Source organism: Nannospalax galili, unplaced genomic scaffold (genome assembly GCF_000622305.1).
Source record: "Nannospalax galili isolate Female #2095 unplaced genomic scaffold, S.galili_v1.0 scaffold388, whole genome shotgun sequence".
NCBI lineage: Eukaryota > Metazoa > Chordata > Mammalia > Rodentia > Spalacidae > Nannospalax > Nannospalax galili.
The window spans coordinates 5,090,222-5,114,320 of record NW_008360304.1 but is presented as its reverse complement, the minus strand read 5'-3'; the positions used below and the strand labels follow the sequence as shown (position 1 = coordinate 5,114,320).

The following is a 24,099-nucleotide window of genomic DNA, read 5'->3' as shown; positions in this document are numbered from 1 at the left end:
CTCACCTGCCCTTTCTAATCAAGACTTTGATTACTGCTGTACATATATCTGAATAAATCAGACCCAGGAAATGAAAGGTTTCATACACTATTTTCTTTAGTAACCTGGGTAGTGTGCACAGACCTGAATATAATTATAAGTGCCGGAGAGAGGCTCAGCAGTTAAGAGCACTGGCTACTCTTTCAGAGGACCTGGTCAGTTCCCATCACCCATGTGGCAGCTAACAACTGTCTGTAACTCCAGTTCCAGTAGATCTGATGCCCCCTCTTCTGACTTCTGTGACACTGGTGCACTTACATACATGCTGGTAATACACTTATACACATAAAATAAAAATAATAAAATATTTGAATATAATTACAAAAATCCTTAAATTTGCCAGGCATGGTGGTGCATGCCTTTAGTACCAGCACTCGGGAAGCAGGCAGGTGGGTCACTGTGAGTTCAAGACTGGTCTACACAGCAAGTTCCAGGCCTGTCAGGGCTGTATAGTGATACCTTGTCTCAGAAAAACGAAAAACTAAACAAAAAAACCACAACCACCAAAACAAAACAAAAAAAATCCTTAAATCAGCATTTACTATTAATTTAACTAATTAATTAATGTAACTATAATAATTAGTAAATCTTGGAATTTTCCCCTAGATAGACTTACCAATATCATACCCTACATTAAAATACTCAGGTCTGGGAGGACTTTGTGCCTAAAATCAAACTCTTACTGGTCATCAGTTAATAATTACAAGACAAATGAAATCACCTCCTCTGTTACATAAGAGTACATTCTGTAATTAGTTTTCCAGGGCTCTTCAGTGGCATTCACGTAAAAGCCAGCACCAGTGCCGAAGTCCCAGCTGTCATCCTCTCCTTTAATATTGCAGCCACCTAGCAGGGAAAGACATGTGCTTTCATCAACTCTAGGCAATTCCCCATGTCTAAGAACCTACTATTAGTTGGGCATGGTGGTACCTGACAAAAATCTCAACTGAGGTCCTTAGGAGGCCCACTGAAGGTTAGCCTAGGCTACATAGTAAGTTCCAGGCTAGCTTAAGCTACATAGTGAGATTTCCTTACCCAGCTCCCACCACCACTTTTAGTTAAATAGCAAGTCCATTAGAGCTGTTGGAAAAATATTATGAGCTCTCCTCTACACATGGTGGGACTAAACTTTCTGATCTCTTTTTTCATGAATGGGACATGTACTAGCTCTGGCCAATGAGGTGAAAGAAGGAATGACATTCCAAACTGGAGAATTCATGGGACAAGATAAGCTGCCCTAGCTTTCTTTGTTGAAGTTCCTCCTATGCATTTTGAAAATACACATCCATACTCCATTACAAAGGGCTTATATCCTCTATATCTTTCAGAACCCTATGGAGATCCTTTCCCTAATGACCCTTCCCAATTATAGACACAGCCTCTAATTCTCTTTACCATGATGACCTTAAAGAGGAGACAGGTGACTGTGTTCAAGTCACTATCTTGACCTGAAAATGTGCCCTAACATACTCTGGAATCCTTCATCCTATTTTCCCAATTTGTTCACAGTATGGTATTTTAGTTGTCAAGAAGGATTCAAGATGAATTGTATGATGAATACTATCCCACTTATAAATGAGACTTAAAGATTTAGGTGTTTATAAAGCATTTCTGGAACAAGTCACTTACGGGGGCTGGTGTCTGGGGCAATGATGACAAGGCCATGCTCTGCGGCAGCTTGGTGAAATCCTGACTTCGTTATGAAATTTTGTTCAGTGCAAGTTAAACCTGAAAATGAAAAATATTGTTATGTCATGTACTGTGAATACTTTATAAACTTTAATCTTATAATACAGGAAAATAAGCTCAGAATTATTAAAAAAAATTTTTTCAGCTTTAGAAATAATTTTGGGTAACACATCATGGTACCCTTCTTCCAAAATTCACAACAGTATTGAGCTAAGAACTATTTTAGTTTAACTGATCCTACAACCATCTTTTCAAGTCATTAAGGTTTTAAGTATGACAATTCTAGCTTCTAGGTTAGATGTATTAGGAATTCAGAATTTTTAACCTGTACCATAGCAATATGGGACGTATGACCAATATTAAAACAACCCCAGTGAGGTGTTAGCAAATATGCTAACTAGACATGTAACTATTAGACTATTTCTGCATCAAATCCTAAATATTGACAATAAGTTAGCTAATACTCTGGCCATCATAACACAAAATACTCTTTATGGTACATGTAGTTCTTAGGAATAAAATTTACCTTAATCATCTTTTTATTCATTAGTGACCTAAAAAGTGACCATCTGCCTTCCTTCAATTTAGTTTTAGCCCCATTTTCCTTCCCTAGATTTGTGTTCTCCATTTATGATAAGAATATCTTTCTATAGGTGCCCAAGGCTACAATGTGAGGGTGGCCAAAAGTGAACTAGCAATGGATATCTGACCTAAACAGTCTAACAAGACAGTCATTTTCTAATGGTCACTGTTAAATATCTGGTAATCAGCAACACTGAAGGTTAATGATTAGTATGTGCTACAAAGTAACTATAAAACATGAGAGAACAGAGACTACAGCTACTCATAAACATTGTTAAATTAATAAGACGTAATGTTACAAGTATCATTGTAGTTTAGAGCTAAGTTCTGTTGGGATCTACAGACTTTTAGCAGTTACAGGAGAGAACACTACAACATTACTACCCTCTACGGTTCTTCCTAGTTCATTTTCCAGAGATAGTAGAGTCATGTCATGATGAACTGCCCTTGACACTGAGAGCAAGGTCAAAGGAGGAGGGTAAGTGGGTACAAAGCATGGGTTCTGGGTTTCAGACAAGATCCGGTACCAAGTATTACTTAATCACTTATGGTGCCTCCATTCTTTCATTTGAAAAACAGGACAGAACTGATTCCTTCTTCCTCATAGGAAGATCATATATGATTATATGTAGTGTTCCTTGAACTGTATCCTAGACATAGTGCAGGATTCAGGTAATTATCTTTCTTCAGAAAATCAAGACTTAAAATCAAAATGTTGGGAAATGTCTCTCTGTTCTTCAGCATCTCACCAAAGACAGTATCCTTTCTAAAAGAATCAAGAATCTAATTTTGTTGTTGTTGGCAACGTCTAATGCTCTTCTAATAAAATCAGTGTACTTCATTTAATCACAGAAGTGCTTTTTGTGGTAAAATAAAATTTGCACTGAACTTTTAATTTTAAAATATATTTTCTTATTTTCAAAGATGGGTATTTAGGGATTCTCCTTGATGAACTACACATGGCCTGATTAGTTAACATTATTAGGAGCTAATTTTATGAATTATAGCTAATTACACTATGATTTTTTTTCCTTATTTTTTATTTCTAAAGATGAAGTAGCAATATTTTATGAAAGAGAAATTAGCACAGGGGTTCAGAACTACTCATGTCCATCTCCGGCAATCTGTTCTACAGTCTGATTAGGAATATTAACCACAAACTGCCACCAGAGGTGCTCTATGGAGTTCACTGTACAGAGACTACCTAGGAAGTTGCTTCCTAGGAGGTTGCTCTGTGGTTTCTAATCAGCAATACTGTATTATTTGGCTGGTAAAGTCTTTACAAACTCCAGAAATACTTGGGTAGGTACAAATTACATATAAACTTTACAATCTCAGCTGAGTTACTTGGTCTAATTGAAAAGGAAATAAAAATTTAATTCCCTAAATCCAAAATTATTCTCAAGATAAAGTTACAAAATAGAGTATGACAGCCTCTTAAGTTCTTTATATAGTGATTCCGAAAGTATACTAGTAGATCAAAATAAAAAGTAAGACATTCTTTAAAAACTCAAAAGTATAATACTTACCAGAGAGCCAGTACAGTGCAGGACACTTCCCACTCTCTGCCTTTGGAGGTAGGTAGACAGCGAATTTCATTTTGCATTTCAGCTCAATACTGCAATTTTAACAACAACCACAATAAAATATTAATCCACCTTATCAATCAGGACAGAAACAAATAATTTAGCATTATGTAAAAAGGAGGATTATATAGCATGGGTCTAAAATACATGAGTTAACATTCAAAGTACCAGCATTTAAGGAATATGCTTTGCTCCTCAAAGAAAGAATGGAGCCAGCTTAGCACATTGATCTATTGCTCAATCTGAGCAGTCATTTGAGGCAGTGTAAATTAAAAAAAAAAAAAAATTCTCAATGTAGCACTTCTTTTTTTAAAAAAAATTATTCATTTATTTTTATTTTATGTGTATGAGTGTATTGACTGCATGCATGTAAGTGCACCTGTGTCATACAGTGCCCATAGAGGTCAGAAGAGGGTGTTGGATCCCCTGGAGCTAGAGTTTTGGATGGTAGGCATCATGTGGGTGCTGGGAACCAAACCTGGGTCCTCTGCAAGAGCAGCCAGTGCACTTAACAATGAGTCATCATCTCTCCAGCCCTTCAATGTAACACTTCTATTTACAGTCTTGATTTCTAATGAGATATGTCAAATCAGCTTTTATAAAAAATGAATTCCAAAAACATGGATCTTCAGTTCCATATTTGCTATGGGATGAAATGTACTACAGACTTAATTTCCTCTTTCATCATTAATATTTTATTACAATTACTTTCTGCAACTAGAGAGTTTTGATCAAAACTTTTAAGTGTTTTCCCATTCAAACAGTAATTTAGGCTTCCTGACTTTGTGGTTATTACCTACTAATTTCTCATTATGGCCAAATTTTAGTTACTTCACCTTGCTGCTGTTAGTCTCCACATTCTTTCCCCTTCCACTGCATCCTTCGTTTTATTTTTTTGAAAAAGGGTCTTTTTCCATAGTCCTGGCATTCTGGCTAGCCTCGAACTCACTTTGTGTCCCTGTCTGCCTCTCTCCCAAGTGTTTGATGTAATTTTTCTACTCTATTTAAAATACCTTGTAAGTTCCTGGTATCAGTTAAGTCTTGAATTGTTAGGAAATTGAGACATTCCTTTCATGATACAACATCTCAGATCCATGTCCAATTCTAGACTATTTATTATCATTTGGCAAAGCTGGAGGAACACTATCTTTTTAGGGGATAGCTGCACCTTTCTCAAGCCAGGTGTAGTGGTCAGACCTATAATCCCAACCCTTGGGATGCCCAGGCAGGATGATTGGGAGTTCTAGGCTAACTTGGACTAATACAATGGGATCTTAAAAACACCGCCCCCATCTTCCTATAAGGCCTTTCTTACACACTTAAATTTTTTCTAAGAATGATAAAAACATGTCTTAAAATAAAGAAAAAAAGACCCAAATTAAATAGCAAAGGAAAAAAAAAACTGTCAAAAGGTTAGATCTCATATTAAATGTTCTTACCATTAAAAAAGAAGAAAAAAGATCTATCTCAAACAGTTGTAGAGTAACTCAGGTCTGAAGCACAATTAATATTTATAGCTAAAGCTTACACATCAAGTCACCTTCTGAAGCTTCTGTCCCTTTCCTGTCATTAGGGTGCTGCTCAATTACCAAACAGCATCTCACCCAAGATCAGCTCCACAAAAGTATGATGGGAACATAGATTCAGTTCACTAGCAGTCCTCTCACCATGGGATGTCATAGACTTCCTCTGAAACAGTCAATGCTACCAATTTCGCTTTCTTTACATTAAACGAATTCTGTCCAATAAATCCTTCTACGATGACAATGCTCCATGCCTATACTGATCAGCACAGCAGCTTTCAGAGTGGATTGAATTTTTAAACTTGAATGGCTGCATGTGACTAACTGGCTACTGTTATGCTACTGTGACCTGCTGCTCTTAGTATCTCTGCACTCAGCTTGAAATTACTCTGCAGTTTCCTGATTTCATGTTTTCAGCTTTCTTACTCTACTCCCTCGTTTTGGTGAATCATGCTGCCCAGTTTCTTCCAGAAAAGAGCTACATGGGAAATATATTTGCACACGTGAAAAATCTCTTCATTTGGTTCTCTTAGTGATTATATGACATGGCATTCCTGGCATCATCCTTCAGAATTTAGGCATCACCACTGTCCTCTTTTTTTTGGGGGGGGGGTGGCCTGAGGAGTTGAGATAGGGTCTCCCTATAGCCCCAGCTAACCTGGAACTTGCTATATAGACCAGGCTGGCCTGGGTCTCATAGAACTCCATCTGCCTCGGCCTTCCCCAGTGCAGGGATTAAAGGTGTGTACCACCATGCCCAGCCACTGCTTTCTTTTTCCTCTTCTTTTTATTTTTTTTTTCTGTCTTTTTGAGACAGGGTCTCCCTGTAGCCCCAGCTGGCCTGAAACTCACTATGTAGACCAGGCTGGCCTTGAACTCACAGAGATCTACCTGCCTCTGCCTCCCCAGTGTTGGGATTAAAGGTGTGTGCCACCACGCCTGGCTCACTGTTGTCTTCTAGATTCTGGTATGGCTCATGAACCTATCTGTATCTTCAAATACCAGCACCTTTCCTGGAGTTTATACTGAGTTCAATATTGTATAACTGTATTAATTCAACTGTGAACCTAAAAACTTACAGCCACTGTTGAAAGAGATGTATCCTTTCTCTGGAGTGTGTTACTGAATATTTTAAAGCTGTAATGAAATGCTTCTTCTAATCATGTGGTTATTAAATTAAAAAAAATAATTCTTCAAAGCATTAAAAAAAAATTAAAGATTGTAAAACATCTGAAAAAAAAAAAAAAGGTGTGTGTCACCATGACTGGCTCACTGTTGTCTTCGAGATTCTGGTATGGCTCATGAGCGTATCTGTATCTTCAAAAAATCTTAATCCATTTCCTCCTCTGAATGTTTGGGAATTTTCTTTGTTCCCAATGCTCTGATACCTCATAGTACTGTTAGTACAAGAAAACTTTTTCAATCTGACAAACCATTCAGTTTAAGAATTCTATAATTACTTCTTACTATATTTTATTTATTGTGTGTTTGTGTACATATGTGGGGGTGTACATGCCGTGGAACACATGTGGAGGTCAGAGGACAACTTGTGGGAGTCAGTTCTCTCCTCCCACCATGTAGGTCCTGGGGATCAAAGAACTCAGGTCATCAGGCTTGGTAGCAAATGCCACAAGTGTATTTACTTGCTGAGCCATCTCCCCAGCCCTAGAATTATGCCTTTATTCTTTATATTCACACCATTTTGTTTTAGTTTTCAAAATCCTTAACACTTACTGTTGAATTTTGTAGAGTGGTCTTCTAGTTTTCTTACCTTTCTGATATGCTAAGTTTGTCTTGTTCTATTTTCCAGAAAATTCAACTGAGTTTTGTCAGTTCTGCTTTCAATTTTCTGGCAATTTTGTTCTTGAATACTTTTAATAGTGCTCTCCACTACTGTCCAAGGTCAGTACCTTTTCTTCTGCCTTTGACATTAGAGCAGTACTGTTGAAGACTGTGTACTGCAGTCTATTTCCTCCAATGCCTTTCTCTTCCCTAAGCATGTGTCTTCCAAAATTGAGGCTTTATGCAAATATTTTGAGATCTTTAATCATCTTCTACTATTTCAGAGCTAAACACTAAAAGTGTGGGTTAGAGCAGTGTACCTGTTGAGTCCATCAATCACTGTTGAATGATGTCCAGCTAGACTATTTTATTTATTTTTATTTTATGTATGAATATATTGCTAGCATGTCTGTAAGTGTACCTGTGTGTTATGTAATGCCCAAGGAAGTTAGAAGAAGACATCGGATTCCCCTGGAACTGGAGTTAGGGATGGTTGTTATCTGCCATGTGGGTGCTGGGAATCGAACCTCAGTCCTCCCCAAGAACAGCCAGTGTTCTTAACCAATAAGCCATCTCTCTAGCCCCAGCTAGATTATTTTATTAACAAGTCTCCATCACAAGATCTGTTCACACTTTTTGAGGTAGGCGAAGTTACAAGAAGAAATTTTTTTCTGAAAGAATATAAGCCTAATTTCTCAAATTTTAGAAGCTAGTGTATGTGCGTGCCAATTTTTGTTTAATCTACTAGTTTTATTTTAATCTCTCATACATTTTGTCTGGTTTTCCCCAGTACAAAAGCTCTACCTTCCCTCAAGACTAACCCTCAAATCTATGGTCAGAGTTGGGGAGGCGGCAGTCTGACTATACAGAATGTTTGGACAATTTCAGATCTGATTTTTAAAATAAAATTTAAATCAATCATCCTTTCTCTGAACTCCAGATACAGCTTACTTCCAACTCCTAGGGATTTATATAAATTATGCCACTTCTCTACTTAGAATTCAGTTTTCTAGGTTTTGCTAAGTTAAGTACCTAGTCATTAGTACTTTGGCTTCTAAAATATTGTTCCTAATTCCTACCCTGCCCCCCTGCCTACATGTGTGCAGTGTATTTAAGGCTTTAATACCGTCATGCTAGTCAGATTTTAGAAGTTGGCAGAGGCAAATACATGCGTTTTTAGCTGCCATCTCTGCAGCCCCCCCCTTCTTAAATTTATTTAATAACCACATGATTAGAAGAAGCATTTCATTGCAGCTTTAACATATTCAGTAACACTCTCCAGAGCAAGGATACATCTCTTTCAAAAGTGGCTGTAAATTTTTAGGTTCACAGTTGAATTAATACAGTTATACAATACTGAACTGAATATAAACCCTGTAAGACATAAAATTGAATGAGTTTTTAACCTTAAAAAAGATCTCTATTTCATTTTAAAATATACTGTTTTCTACAGAAAGAATCATTTTTAAGCCCTTCTTTTTACATTAAGAGACCTATGAGGAAGATGTTCCCTTGAATTTTTAATGGCAATGTGGGCATTTTCACTAAATTCTAGAAGACCATCAAATCAGAGCTTGAAGAGAGTGTGTTCAGACTCATCATCACCTCACAGGGTCCATAACCAATTAAGTTTGGTGAAATTGCCAAATAGACAAGGGAAGATGGGGAGACAGAGAAAGCAGGTTTACAAGTCAAAGTTCTATTTAAAACCGTAACAAACTATAACAAAGTTGAATGAGAGATACCTAAATTTGTGTCTTCTTTATAGTTACCTGTCATGTTCAAACACTTTCTGCAGTCCTCCAAAGCACTTGTTGCTGGAAATCTGCTTCAGTGCCATTCTTCTGCCGGCAAAGATTAATCTCATTAATTTCCAAAGGCGTTTGAATTCCCAAAAACCTTGAAACAAAACTGTTTTCAGGTCAATTTTCTAAACACAACTGTTTTCATACCCACATGTGTGGTAGCTACACTTGTTTCTGGAAGATCTTAGTACCTTGGTATATCATCACTAATATGTTAAACGTTTTGTTAGTGTGGACTACCCCAAATTCTTTGCAAAAGACCTCAAGTTACTGACTACCATGGTTCAGGAGATACTGAACACTTACAGTATCGTATTTCCCAATATGATTAGCCACATCAAATTACTCATCCTATGGTTTTCTGAGAGAAAGTGACATATTTTTTGGTCAATACTTTGCCCTTTAAAACAAACCAACAAGTAAACACAACCCTGTTAGCTGTGAATCAATAGAATAGCTGTTGTCAGGAAAATCTGAAGTTTGGCAATTAAATCCTTTTCTCTCCAAAAATATCTTTTTAGTTTTCCAACAAAGATCATTTTAAACATGTGTAAAATATCACATATTTATTACCTTTCAATAGAAAATGGATAGAAAATTTGAAAACCTATCTTTTTATTATAAGTATCTACTAATCAGAGAAGAATCAAAGTGATTCTAATGTGCACCTCTCAAGAAAGATTTCCTTCCCATCCCTAGAAGCACTGCATTACAATGTAACGTGATAGGTCTTGTCCACAAAACAAAAAGCTTCAGCACTGGGGACAGGTGCTAGCACTCTGGTGGTCTCGGAGATACAGCTGTGTGCTGACTAGGCACTACTTTAGGACTTCTCTTTGAAATCCATGTAACCATAATCATAAAAATCTAATTCTGGAAATGTCTTTGCAAAATTCTAAATGAGAATAATTTCAATCTTGTCTTTAGGTAATCCCCCCATTAAATCCAGATACTTAGTTCTACATTGGAAAATTCTGATTTGAACTTAGGCAGTTTGACATCCGACCTGCTCTTTTTTTGAAGAAAATTTTTTAAGGGACCCCTTCAACCTCTCAGTTCAAGTGGCTAGCTTGTTCCAATCCAAAGGGCAGTTAAATTCTCTTCACAGCTTGCTACTCTTAGTTGCTTTGTTGTCCAGCCTCTCTAATAATCTTTAAGAATTCTGTTTTGAAGCTATTCCAGTGACTAATTCTATAGGACTGGGTAGCTAGGATAATTATACATAGAGAAATTATCCTTTGTTCATAGATAGCTTTGTTATTAACCTAAAATATTAACTCTTAGATGACAAACTATTCTATAACATGTTAATATAAATTTCAGTTATTCATGCTCAATAAACAGTAACTACAGCTACAGACACTAATTTTTATACACATACAAATGAGACTAAGGAATAAAATCTGCTAAATTATTCTACAATGAAGTCTTGTTTCCTTGAGCCTGGTAAAAACAATGTCTGCTTCCTTAAAACATGGCACTCTGAGCATGTCAGGTATGTATGAGGTACTTAATAATTACTGTATTTCTTGAATTGATGAATAATTTTTTTGAACTTCTTACATAGTATGAGAAATTTATAAATTAGTTTGTAGTTTTTGTACCATTCTACAGTGTTATGTATCTATTTTAAGAAACCAGAAGTAGTATATTTCCTATGTTCTTTGTTTCTTACTTCTAAATAAAAAATTTTCATTTGGCCTGAAGAAACATGGTTAAAATGTTTTTTAAATATTGGTAGAATGCCTTAAAAACAGCTTTTACATTTTTTTCTCAATTACCTTTTTTATAAACTAACTTCAATTTTAAATCAAGAAAAACACTGGGTATAATCTAAGAAAACTAGATATAATACACTAACTATATTGTATGATTTTGATATAGGTGATTATATTTTTCACTTTTCTATGTGAAAAATAAGAAATGTATTATGCCAAATGGCTTTTTTTTTTTTCCTTTTTTTTTCTTGAGACAGGGTTTCCCTGTAGCCCCTGCTGGCCTGGAACTCACTGTGTAGACCAGGCTGGCCTTGAACTCACAAAGATCCGCTTGCCTCTGCCTCCCGAGTGACAGTATTAAGGATGTGCTCCCACCACGGCCAGCACCAAATTACTTTTTTTCACTGAGTCACACACAAAAAATGAAATTTAAATTTACCTATCTAATTGCTACTTGTTTTTTTTGTCTGCACCAGAGGGCAGTTGGTTTGAAAAGAACAAATGAATTATAAACAGAACACACTTTATCACAGCAAAAGTTACTCAGGTTATATAGGCTAACATATTTTCAAGAGAGATATTGTCTACTTTTGAGGTAGGTGACTGTCTACCTGAGAACAGGGCAGCATGGGAGATAAAGCCAATGATGGCACAACCCTTTCACCTCAGCCCCCCAGTTCACCTTAATACAGAGGTGGGCAGCATAGGGAGGATTCAGTCAAGGACAGACTACATGTCTGACAATGATCCCACAAGAGTACAACACAGCTGAGAATTACTAGCACATAGTTTACACAACACAGAGCTGTAGAAAAGGGAGGACAACATTCAGAGAAAGGCTGAACAGAAACTTCTGCAAACCTCATGAAAACATGGGCCCAAACAATAAACAAATATTGTTTTGTCAATGAAGACATCACTCATGGTGCACTAGTTGCTTATAATCAAGTTTAGGATGAAAATGAAAACTAAGCAACCCTACCTCCCAATAAAAGAGCCTTAGGCTGGCACTTCTTGAGGCATTCACGGAGAAGGCATTGCTATAGTGGGAGAGGATGACTCTGCAGGTTACTGCCCTAAAGACCTTCCAGTGGGATGAACCGCGGAGGTAGAAGACAGTCTTACTGAGGATCCTGATCATGTGCAGGCTACCCTGGCTAATGTGTGTGTTTATGCTTTAGTTTTTGTAAGAAATTTAAAAGAATTAAAAATAAGAAAAAAGCTTATAAGGATATAAAAATATTTTCATACTACTGTATAATGTAAAAGAGTTTTGAAAACTACAAGGTTTGTAGGAGTTAAAGTATGCTAGGATCAATTCATTATTGAATAAGATGCTTTACAATAAATTTAGGGTAAATTGTTCATGAAGCCTATCAATTATGGATAGTAATGTCCTAAGCTTTCAAGTTCACTTGTACTCATTCACTGACTCACCCAGAGCAACTCTAAGTCCTGTAAGTTCCATTCATGGTACGTATTCTCCACTGGAATTTTAGTTTTTAAAAAATCTTTTATATAATATTTTATTGTACCTTTTCTATGTGTAGGTAGATACACAAGAAGCTATCATGGTGCTAGAAGTGCCATATTTTGCACATTAACATGTTGTAATGTTCATAGCCAAGGTACCATTTAGTTTAAGTTCGTTCTGGGATGCTCACACAATAATGAACTCTCTTAGTAACACACTTATCAGGACCTGTTGCTCTCAATGGGTAAGAGCTGCTAAGTAATGCATGACTATATCTGTTTGCCACAAGACTTATACAGGGTTTAGTAAAAAACACTTGTTTGCCAATGAGCACACACTTTTGCTGCTTCAGGATGAGTAGACACTTTTGCTGCTTTGGGGAGCTTGCTGCCTAGTAAAGAAGGAAATTGGAAACAACAGGGTCATGTGACAAGAAGCCAGGGCCAGGAGTGGCAGCTACCAGGTACAATAATGTAGAAAGTATTGATTAAGCAGGTTTGAAAAGGGAGAGACCTGAAGAACAAGAAGAAATCAGTAATACAATAACCTGGGCAAAGTTGAGATTGGAGATCATTAAAATAATTCCCTGCACACTTAAGACACTGGAAAATGTTTTTTTTAAAAAAGAGAGTAAGAAGCTTCAAAATTATATATGTACAATAGCTATTAAATCACATATGATTTAAAGTGTAATCTGGAAGTATGAAATGCAGTCAGCCGCCCAGCAAGATGACAACATGATTGGGCAGTGGGTTCTAAGAAAGTAGGGGAGAGACAGATCTGGCCTGAGCTAAGGGTTATAGGGAATGTGGGGGCAAGAGAACACTGAGGGACTACTGGGCTGATGAAATAGAAAAGGACAGTGAGAAAACTGACTAAGAAACAATGCCAAAGCGGCTGCTATTCCAGTTATACATGAACTCTACCTGGTACTGTCACTTGCCCAATGTTTAAGTTCTAGAATAGACTATGGTCATACACATGCACACACACATGCACAAGTGTGCATGCAGACACGGACACATTTAGGTTCTAGAACAGATTTTGTGGGAGAAATGGGATGAGAGTCTAGGGTAAATACCCAACGAAACCAAAATAATCCCTTTTGCTCCCCTCAAACTTAAATAATTTCACAGTGCCAATGTGATTATCCAAATTTCCTACAAAGTTTATGAATATCAGTAAGTCTTTGAAGGAAGAGTCTCATGTGTGATACATATCTGGCCAATCAGAAATCTTTTTTCCCACTCCCCCACAAAGCATCCATTTCTCCAAAGGCCAAATTGTCAAATTTCATTGTTCTTCTCTTTACTTATTTAAGTTAAATGTTATAAAGAAATCTTAAGGTTCTTGGGTTTTTTTTTTTTTGCATTTTTACCCATTCTTTCTTATAAGTCTCAAAAAATTTTCCATGTATCTCTACAAGCTGAACATCCTTAATCTCATCAGTCTGAAATGTTCCCCAATATGAAATTTTCTGAGTGCCAGCACTAGTGGAAAACTCCTCACTATGAAACTTTGAGATCTAAAATAGACAAAATTACTTTCAGGCTACATGTAAGATGTATAAGAAACAAATAAATTCTGTGCTTTGACTTGGGTCCCACGCTAAAGACACCTCATTATTCTGTGTCTGAAATACCTGCCAGAAATCTGAATCCTAAGCACTTCTGGTCCCAAGCACTTGAATAAGGGATACTAAACCTACACTGGTTTTTGTTCCTATTTTCTCAGACTCCTTGGATTCTGATCCCCCTTTATTTCTAGGGTGCACCACTCCACTGGCTCAAGACTGCAGTGCACTAACTGATCACTGTTACTTTATTCAAAGCCTTTGTCTTCACCAAACTCTACTCCCCCTCTCCTACTCCTTTTTCTTTTCACACACTTCCCCCCTAACTCATGTTTCCCAGATATCATCTACATTTTCTAGGTAGAAGAATCTAAATCTGCTTCTCTCCATATTTAACTTTTAAAGCTAAAGTGCCAGAACTGATATTTCTTGCTGCACCCTTTTATTAAGGAACAGCACAGGCTAGTAAACCCAACACACAAAATTAAGCTTCTGGGGGCTGGAGAGATGGCTCAGCGGTTAAGAGCACTGACTGCTCTAGCAGAGGACCCGGTTAAGATTCCCAGCACCCACATAGCGGCTACAAACTGTCCTAAACTCCAGTTCCAGGGGAATCTGAAGCCCTCTTCTGCTACATGGGTGCACTCACATACATGCAGGCAATACACTCATACACATAAAATAAAAATAATAAAATGTTTTTTAAAAAATTAAGCTTCTGTAGTCCCCATTCAAACTAATTTTTTCCTTGTCTTCTTTTTCCAGACCCAGGCCTGTAAAGCCTAACCTGCATCTGAAATGACTCAAAGTTGGACTTTTATTTTCAAATTCCCACTCCCATCATTGGTAATTACACGTAACTAATGAAAAGTCAGCTTTTTATTTTCTTTCTAGTATGTTGATCCTATTATAGAAGCCCGGGTTTTAATTCATTTAACTTATTTTTCAACGGATGCCTATAAACGGCTCATCTTTCGGTCTAACATCACCCACATAAAAGTGCTAGTAATTATTATTAATTTTCAAAACCAAGTAAGTGCCATCTTTCTGAAGGTCCAATCAGAAATGGCCTACTAAGGATAGCGTACAAGTTAAACTATTATCACTGAGCTCCAGCTCCCTCGCACCTCCTCCCTCGCCCGAGCCCCCTCCCCTTGACTTGTCCGTCCCAGGCCTGGTCGACCAGAATACGCACCAGAGCGCGGGAACTCTCTAGAACACTGCACCCGTACAGTGGCCACGCCACCAACCCGAGCTTCCCAGGAAGTTGCGAGGCAGGCGCCCCGGGAACGCTCAAGCTAATGCGATTAGGGACGGGCGCGGCTGGAAGAGGTTGGTCCCAGGCCCGGATTGGTGGCGCAGGCTCCGGGCCGCGGACTCCACGCTCCAGGCCCGCTCAGCGCCGCAGGTCTCGGCGTCTGCGCACCACAGGCCCCGGGTCACCGCGGCCGCGCCAGGTCCCAGGCCAGGTCCTCTGGGCTCTGCTCTGAGCCCGCCTTACCTTAGGGAGCTGCCGCAGCCGAACGCCAGAAGAAAAGGGTGGAGCTTTAACATGGCCGCGGGCAGCCCGGCCCCATTAGGGCACGCCCACCCATGTCCCGCCCTCCAACCCCGCCCACTTTCTGAGGTCCTGCCCTCCAGACCCGGTCCAGTCCCGTTCCCTCCGCCTTCTGACCCGTCCAGGGCTTCTCTCTGAGCCCGCCCAACCTTAGACCAGGCCCCACCCCGCCCCTTCATACAGGCGCCACCGTCCACCGCGCCCCTTTCTCGTTGCCACGCCCTCCGTGGGCACCCCGGGCCCCGTCCCCTTCTTCCGGGCTACCCCTCCTTTCAGGCCCGCCCCTCCCCCGCCCGCCCTTCCAAATCGGCCCCGATTCTGAGGCCGGGCCCTCCGTGCCCTCCTCCGGCCTGGCCACTCCCTTGCCCCCGCCACGCCAGTCAGCCTCTCCACAGGCCCCTGAGTTCCCTGCATGCATCAGGGTCTGCCCAAAGTGTGTTGACACTGATGTTGGGCTAGTCTGCCTAGCTGCCCTAGAGGCTTCCAGAAGGCAGCCGCGAGCCTGCTGCACCTGGTTACCTTGTGGGAAAGGTTTGTGTATAACTGCAATTTAGAAAGCAGGACAAAGTTTCAAAAACCCACGCTTGACACAATACTTTGTTTACTTGCTAGTTTTGATAGTTTGGAACTCCCGAGTGGGGGACACATAGTAAGAATTCTATACGTTTTCTGAGGGATTCCTACTCTCAAAAGGTAACTGTGTAAGAGTTGCTGATTAATGATTAACCGCAGATCTCTAGTTTTTAATTGTCAGATTTAGCCAGTGAGTGTACTTTGTTCAGAAAAGAAAACACTGCCAAAACTAATTTTTCTAATCCAGCAATTAGGCTGACAGATTATAAATACTATCGATAAAACCTGAGGCTGCCTTCGTGGGCATGCAACCTGAGTTCTTGCAAAAGGATCTTAGATCAGGAGGCTTCCCTGTGCTTGCTCCTACCTGCTCGATAGGTTGGAATACAGGTTCTACATTTTAGTTTTGCCCTGGGCCCTGCAAATTATGTAGCTGGTCTTGCTGAATGGACAAGTAGGAGAGCAGGCATCTATGGAATCTGACATAAATATGTTAGAGTCGCCAACCTGAGCGTTAATTTTTTGTATCTGCTGTGCAGTACAGGTCTATTTTTGCCATAATAAGCTAAGCTGAAGATTGAACCTGTATACCATTATCAAGTGAGACCCAGACTGAAAATAATATTTAAGTAAATAATATTTTGAGAAAGCATTAAAGTGGAAAATTCCTTCCTATGATTTCTATCATATCTATCTATCTATCTATCTATCTATCTATCTATCTATCTCTCTATCTCTCTCTCTCTATCATCTATCTATCTCTCTATCTAGCATCATCTCTCATCTATTTTCGATTTATTTATTTATTTATTTATTTATTTAATTTATTTAGAGACAGGGTCTCACTATGCAGCCCTGCCTGGCCTGAAACTCACTATATAGACTAGGCCCACCTAGAACTTAGAGACAGCCATCTGTCTCTGCCTCCTAGTGATGGGATTAAAGATTTGTACCAACACACCTGGCCATTTCTTTTTTATTCTATTTTTTAAATGCAATCACTGAAAAGGCAATTTTCTTCAAACTGAGTTTTACAGCTAAAACAAGTTTGCAAGTTCTTAGAACTGATAAATATTTGAACAAAGTTTAAAGGGTGTTCATTAATAAATTGATTTCTGTGAGGTACAGACTAATTTTTCTCAAGGGTTAGTTTAGGATAATAATCAGAATTAAAATTTCTTTTGGTTGGCATAAAATTATACTAAAAAAAAATTCTCAGGGGCTGGAGAAGTTTGAATCCCAGCACCCACATGGCAGCTAAGAACTGTCTCCAACTCCAGGGGATCCGACAGCCTCTTCTGTCCTCTGCAGGCATGGCACAACACAGGTGCACTTACCTACATACAGTCATAACACTCATACACATAAAATAAAAATAATAAAATATTTAAAAAATTCTCTTTTAAAGAATATTAAATGGGACTGAAGAAATGGCTCAGCAGTTAAGAGTGCTGTCTGCTGTTAGAGAGGACCTGAGTTCAATTTCCCAGAACCTATGTGGTGGCCAACAATCAGCTGTTCAACGGGATCTGGCGCCCTCTTCTGACCTCTGTAGGCATTGCAGAACATGGGTGCACTTACATACATGCAGGCAATACACTCATACACATAAAATAAAAATAAATAAAATATTTAAAATTTAATAATTTATTTATCTATTGATTTGTGTGTGTGTGTGTGTATGTGTGTGTGCATGCACGCACATTATATAAGCGTAATAATTCATCTGTAAACCTAGAAATGTACAGCCAATTTTGAAAGAGATGTACCCTAGCTCAGAAAAATGTTATTGAATAAGTTAATGCTGTTGTAATGAAATGCTTCTTCTATATATATATATCCCAGAGGGAATCATATTAATCCAAAAACCTACTGAAAAATGACACATACAATATCTCTACATGAGTCCATGTGTATAGCTGAAGACTACATAATGAGGAACAGTGCCAGGCAGGACAAACCTTCCTTTGAGTTGTTGGCCAGGGTGATCCAAGAGACTCCCAATATTACACAGGCTATTACCATAGCCCTTGGATGCCTCCCAGAACTTGAAGGTAAAACATTATTGCTGAAGACAGGACATACTTCAGACACAGGATTTGGAGCAACGGAGCTGGAACTGACCTGAAAGCTACCTTCCCTGAAGGCTAGCCCTCATAGCTTTGTACAGTACCATGCAAGCTCTAAGGGAGAACATCAATCAGTTGTCCAACCCCAGCTTTAAGGCATAATAACCACATCAATGACCAGCACAGAAAATGACATTGGTGCAGTAGTCGCACTTTTATCTTGGGAGTAATCAACAGCTACCTAATTTGACTTAAAACCCACTCAATGGGAGGAAACTCATATGTGGTACTGTAAACATAGCCATGTGTAAAAATACATGTGGCTGGAGAGGTCATAGATCTTAGAGAAAACCTTAAGGCTGTCACAGCCCTAGGCAAATGTAATTTCTTGTTATGTGCATAATATGGATCCTTATATTTACAGACAAGTATCCCAGTCACCACTCATCAAAGAAGCTTCTTTTGCAACAGAGATTATTACACAGTTCCACAATTGGTCATACACAGACTTTGTGAATTGCCCAAGCCTAAGTGGCACATCTACAATGCAACTTCTACACCTAAGGTTCATGGAACATAGAACAAGGGGTAAAGAAAACATTAATGCATATCTTGGTTCTCATCAATGAAGCCCCCTCATGCAACAGAGGATCAGGAACACAAAAGCATAGGTCAAAGCATTGAGAAAAAGAGTTTGCAGAGTGTGGGTCAACTCTACTCACCTGGGGTTCAGGGACTATTGCGGAAGAGGGGGGAGAAAGATTGTAAGAGCCAGGAAGGAGGTGCATGACCATATGGAAATAGAGTCCTACAGGCTTCTGGGACCCTGCTCATATGAACCTACAGCAATGGTATCAGCATGCACAGAACCATGCAAACTCAAGCAGACAAAAATCCAACACAGAACTGTGGAAACGAACAGCAGGATCTAATCTTAGTCAAAAAATTTTGCAGCTGATTACTTCTGGGTGAGGAAGAGCTGATCATCTTAAAGGAAGGGAATCTAGATAGGCTGACTAGACCTCAGTGGATGAACTTGCACTAAGGGACGTCTGGGAACACTCACTTGACATGATAGGCCTTAACACAAATGATAGTCTGCATGAATTCCAGTGGGGGGGGTGCTTGTGAGGAAGCCAGTGAGGAAGGGGGTATAAAGATGATTAAGATGTTCTGTATGAAACACACAATAATTCAATTAAAAACGTCTCTGAGTCTTTGGTTATTTGACTATTCTTGTTATGTTAGGACTTATGTTATTTTTCTTTTTTGCATATTTATTTCTGTTGACCTTTTCAAGCAGAAATTCTTGGATTTATTTATTCTTAAATTAAAAAAATTTAAATGTAAAATCTATTCCTATAAAAGGAATTATTGGGTCAAGTTGTATTTGGACATTTTTACTGCTCTTAATCTACTGCCAAATTGCTTTCTAGAAAGTTCCTAAGTGCAGTGTTTATCTTTCTCATGCTCACACACTAGAGTCATATGTATTATTCTAAATCAACCCCATCTTAAGACTTTTTAATAGCTATGTTCTGGGTCATTTTATAGATGTGCCATACTTTACTTAACAAATGCTACATTGACCTAGTTACTAAGGCTGTGTGAAAAATGAAAGCATAGTCATGTGAAATACCATCTTGTTTTGCTCATTCTATATGCTAGAAATTAGACAAGGCAAAAGTAGGGATAAATTATCTCTGATTTATGATGTCTATGGCTTAATTGTGAGATCCAATAGCTGAGACAACTCAACAGTGTGGGGATGGAATCACTAATAGGTGTTTTTACTCAGCATCAGTGGATGCTGGATGCTGGCCAGAGCATTTACCTGTCCATGTGGACTGAGCTTCCAGGAAGCATGATGATATCAAGCTATTTATTCATTATAAAACAGCAGTGTACACACATATACCCATACACACATTTGTATACACAGGAATTACTCCTGAAGGGTATATTTCCTGGAATGAGAATTATTGCTCTGTAGGATATACATATTTAGAATTTAGATTAATCTATCTAATATCCTTCCCACAATGTTTGCCAACTGATTCTTCACAGTATATGAATAAACATTTCCTTGTCTCTTTTCTAACACTAATTCATATTTGAACATATTTCCATGATAAAAGTATCATATGGCCAAAGAATTATTAAGATGGATAGTTTTCCATATAATATATTTCATTTTTATTTTCTTCCAGTTTTTTTCTTTGTTCCAATTTTTATTATAAAGAATATGATATATACCCTTGAAAATAAAACTTTGCCCTCTTAATAGTTTCCTGCATGCATAGTTCCAAAGGTAGAGCTGCTAAGTCAAAATTTCTTCTTTTTAATCCCCCTGATACAAAGTTCCAGAATATCAGCCAGAACATTTTGCCATTTTCTATCCTGCTCACATATCCTACCCACTTCTGTGTGCTTCTTTTGTCAGGGGATGGTCGCTAGGAGAACATGCATTTCATAATGTGTGACCTAACACATTTCCCCTACATAGTCCCAATAAAAACGCATCAGTTTTGCTGGAGAGGTGGCTCAGCAGTTAAGAACATTTGCTGTTAATGCACAAGACTTGAGTTTAGTCCCAAGCACCCACATTGAGTGGTTCACATCCATTCATTAACTTTGGTTCCAAGGGATTAGACACCATCTTCTGGCTTCCGCAGGTACCTGCATGTATGTGGTACACAAACATACACTTGGCACACACATGTACACATAAAATAAAATAAATATTTAAAAAATTGACTCATCGATCATGAAAATCTATAGCTGTTTCGTTGTCTCTAAGAATGGATATTTTGGTGTATTTAATGTCTCTTTTACATGTACAATATGTCAAAGACAATAGAAAAAATTTCACATGGGCTTTACCACATGCCATTATATTCCTGTTGTCTTGACAGCAGCATCTGTAGAACAATGCTTTGGCATTGTTTTCTTATACAAATGGCTAAAAAAAATCACACCATTTGCAATAGCTTTATATAGTTTGCATAAAGCAGCATCATGACTGTGATCAAGGTCTTCCATTGGTTATTTTCTTAGCACTAATCTAAATAGGAAAAGATTTTTTCCAATAAACCAGCAAGCTCCTTATTTCTATGTGTTTTAGGGGGATACTGGGATCTTACCATGATTACTCTTCCTTCAATTGCTTTTAAAAGATGAAAAGGGGTAGTTAAGTAATAAACTAATCAATACAAGTTATCTCTTTAATTTGGGAGCTAGGTTGAACACAAATCCAAGTAGTCTGGCTCCATCCAAATACTGGGTAAATCTAATTTCTTTGAGAATGCCCAGGTTTTCAAGAGAAGCAACATGAATGGAACCTAGTAAGTTTGTGGTGGTGACCATTGTTCTCAGCCCAGACAAGCTCACTTAAACATAACTTAGCTAATATTTTCCAATGACTGTCAAATCCTGGCTTTTTCTAGTCTACCACCTCTTAACTCCAATCATACAACCTGGAAGACAATAATGTGATATCAATATTCAAAAATCATTATGTTGAGAGTAGGAGACAGAAGAAATGAGCCAGAGGCAGTCCTGCTTGGATGTGACTGCCCTGGACATGGAGAATATTTCATTCTATGACAGAGGCGCTGGCTGGCTGTTCCCTTTGCCTTCAATGTGCCTAAATATTTTAGGCAGGTGAAAGGATGGACAGGGTATAGAAGGTTTCCAGGATCAGGGAATATGAGCCAACTTCTTGTGGGAATTAAATATTTGACTGTAGTGTAATCTTAACTTTGGAAGCATCAAAAAGATCTTGAATATTTGACAGAAAAAAATGAAAGGGAGTTCTACAAATTTCAGATCATCTAACACAGCTCACATAAAGGTCATTAGAGAATACAGTTGAGGGGCTGGAGAGATGGTCAGCGATTAAGAACACTGGCTGCTCTTGCAGAGGACCTGGGTTCAATTCCCTACACCCACATGGTAGCTAACAGCTGTCCATAACTCCAGTTCCAGGGGATCCAACACCCTCTTCTGACCTCTGCGGCATCGCATGACATGGGTGTATTTACATACATGTGAGTAATACACACATACATATAAAATGAAAATAATAGAATATTTTTAAAAAGAATGCAGTTGTGGCCCTCACCTCCCTCTGCTTCCCTGGGCCTGCATGACCCCCTGGCCTCTCTTCTGGGTAAATCGATTGCACCCTCTGCACCTTGACTCCCCCGGCCTCATTCACCCTCCAATTTCCCCCAACAGTTTCTCCTCTTAGCCTGGGTGCTGTCCCACTCCTTTTCTTGGCACCCACCAGACACTGGGGGAACCACCACAGCTTCCTGATCCTTTGCATCCAGACCAATCCAGTTCCTCCCAGTAATCTCCAGGAACCCTCTCCCACCCCACTTCCCTTTGCATCTCTGGGTGGCAAAGCCATGAGCTTCCTGAGACCAGCATCTTTCCTGGACCCTGCTCCAAGGCAAGCCCAGCCCCTAAATTCCTGAAGGCAGCATCTTTTCTGGAGGGATCCAGACCTTAGGAGGAAGCCTGAGAGCAGCTGAGCCTCATGTCACTTGGCTTCTGAGGAAACTCCTGAAGACAAAAGCAATTAGGCCACTCCAATATAAAATCAAGAGAGAACCTAAAGCCTAGACCAACCAGCTTTTAATGCCTAATAAGTAAACCACAAAGGTACATAAAATTTACAAAAATAATCAGATCTAAGCTTAACAAAGGAAGGCTTGAGTATCACACAAGAATCAGAAACTATGAAAGAAATTCACATGTCAAAGTCACAGAGGAAAAATAATAACATGAAAAACCAAAATAATATATCCCCACCAAGTACCAACATTCCTCTAGAGGAGTACAATGAGAACCCCTGAGAGATAACACAGGACGTGAAATTCAAAAGAACAATTATCCCACCATATACCAATAGTCCTGTAGAGGAGTACAAGAACCCGCTAGAGATAATGCAGAACATGGAACTCAAAAGAACAACTATAAACATGATAAAAGAATTCAGTGAATTTAAAGAACACACAAAGAAATCAAAGAACTGAAGGAAGATAGGGATAAACTTCTGAATGAATTCAGAAAAGAGTTAGAAATATTGAAAAATACTCAGGCTGAAATTGTTGTGCCCAGAAAATGGACCCCCAAGAATAACCATGGATCCAGAGGGCATGCAAAAACAAAGAGTCTTTATTCGGGCTTAAGCTCGGGCTCTCAGACCTCACCAATGCAATGGGTCTGTGCTGAGAGCCCCGATTGCAGGGGGAGGAAGCCTTTTATAGGTTTTAGACCAAGGCAGGAGGGGAATAACAGAGTTACATCTTGATTGGTCCGAGGACCCTGCACGAGCCGACACACTTTTGAATTGATTGGGTACAAGGGATGCAGTCCTGGGGGTTTCTCATTGGCGGGTGCTACCCTCAGAGCTATGGAATGTGCTGACTGTTATCTGTGAGGCCAGAAGTCTCTGTTCTTACCTTATAAGGCTGCTATATGCCTGGGCCTGCTTGATCTATAGCCTCCTGGGGTGGGGGTAGTAGGTGGAGATTATGACATGCCTGGACAGGTCCAGGCTTGCCTGAAGCAACTAGTCAAAATGGGGTCAGTGCAGTTTGTCCTCTCAGCCTAGCAATCAAGTGGTTTACAGAAGCGAGAAAGAGCCATTATTCCTAAAGAGGGGCAGGGGTCTCAGGAGTCCAGGACAGGGGGCCACAGAGGAGGGTTTCACAAAATGAAGAAGGAAGTAAAGCACTCAGTAAGCCAATTAGAAATGACAGGAGAAAGACTCACTAATAGGAAAAATGAAATGGAAAACAGAATATCAAGGCTGGAAGATTAAAGCAGATGAATTAGACCACTCAAGCAAAGATTATGAAAAATTTAAGAAAACACAAGAATGGAATATGCAAGAATTGTGACACCATAAAAAAACCAAACTTATGAATCATAGGCATACAGGGAGGAGAAGAATCTCAAGATAATGGTATGGACCAGATCTTCAACAGGTTTGCAGAAGAAACTTTCTCAAAATTAAAGAAAGGCATGGCCATACAAATACAAGAAGCAAATAGAACACCAAATAGACAGGACCAGAAAAGAAACTCTCTACGGCACATCATAGTAAAAACACTAAA

At 38.9% G+C, this 24,099-nt stretch overlaps 1 protein-coding gene across 6 annotated transcripts in view; it reads right to left on the bottom strand.

Annotated features, from left to right (window-relative positions):
* Window positions 1-15,360, bottom strand: part of Esd (esterase D) — a 26,659-nt gene extending 11,299 nt beyond the window's left edge. Inside the window, exons 1-5 of one of the 6 annotated variants that reach the window (XM_029559248.1) lie at window positions 15,273-15,360; window positions 8,974-9,045; window positions 3,840-3,928; window positions 1,669-1,767; window positions 761-885 (exon numbers count right to left, since the gene is read on the bottom strand). In XM_029559248.1, the coding sequence (XP_029415108.1) occupies window positions 761-885; window positions 1,669-1,767; window positions 3,840-3,928; window positions 8,974-9,045; window positions 15,273-15,325 (438 nt within the window). In that variant the 5' untranslated portion in view covers window positions 15,326-15,360. Of the gene's footprint in view, window positions 1-760; window positions 886-1,668; window positions 1,768-3,839; window positions 3,929-8,973; window positions 9,101-14,966; window positions 15,170-15,272 lie in introns of those variants that run through there. The other 5 variants (XM_008824374.3, XM_008824376.3, XM_008824375.3 and 2 more) reach the window with 5 other exon arrangements.
* Window positions 15,361-24,099: the final 8,739 nt, after the last annotated feature.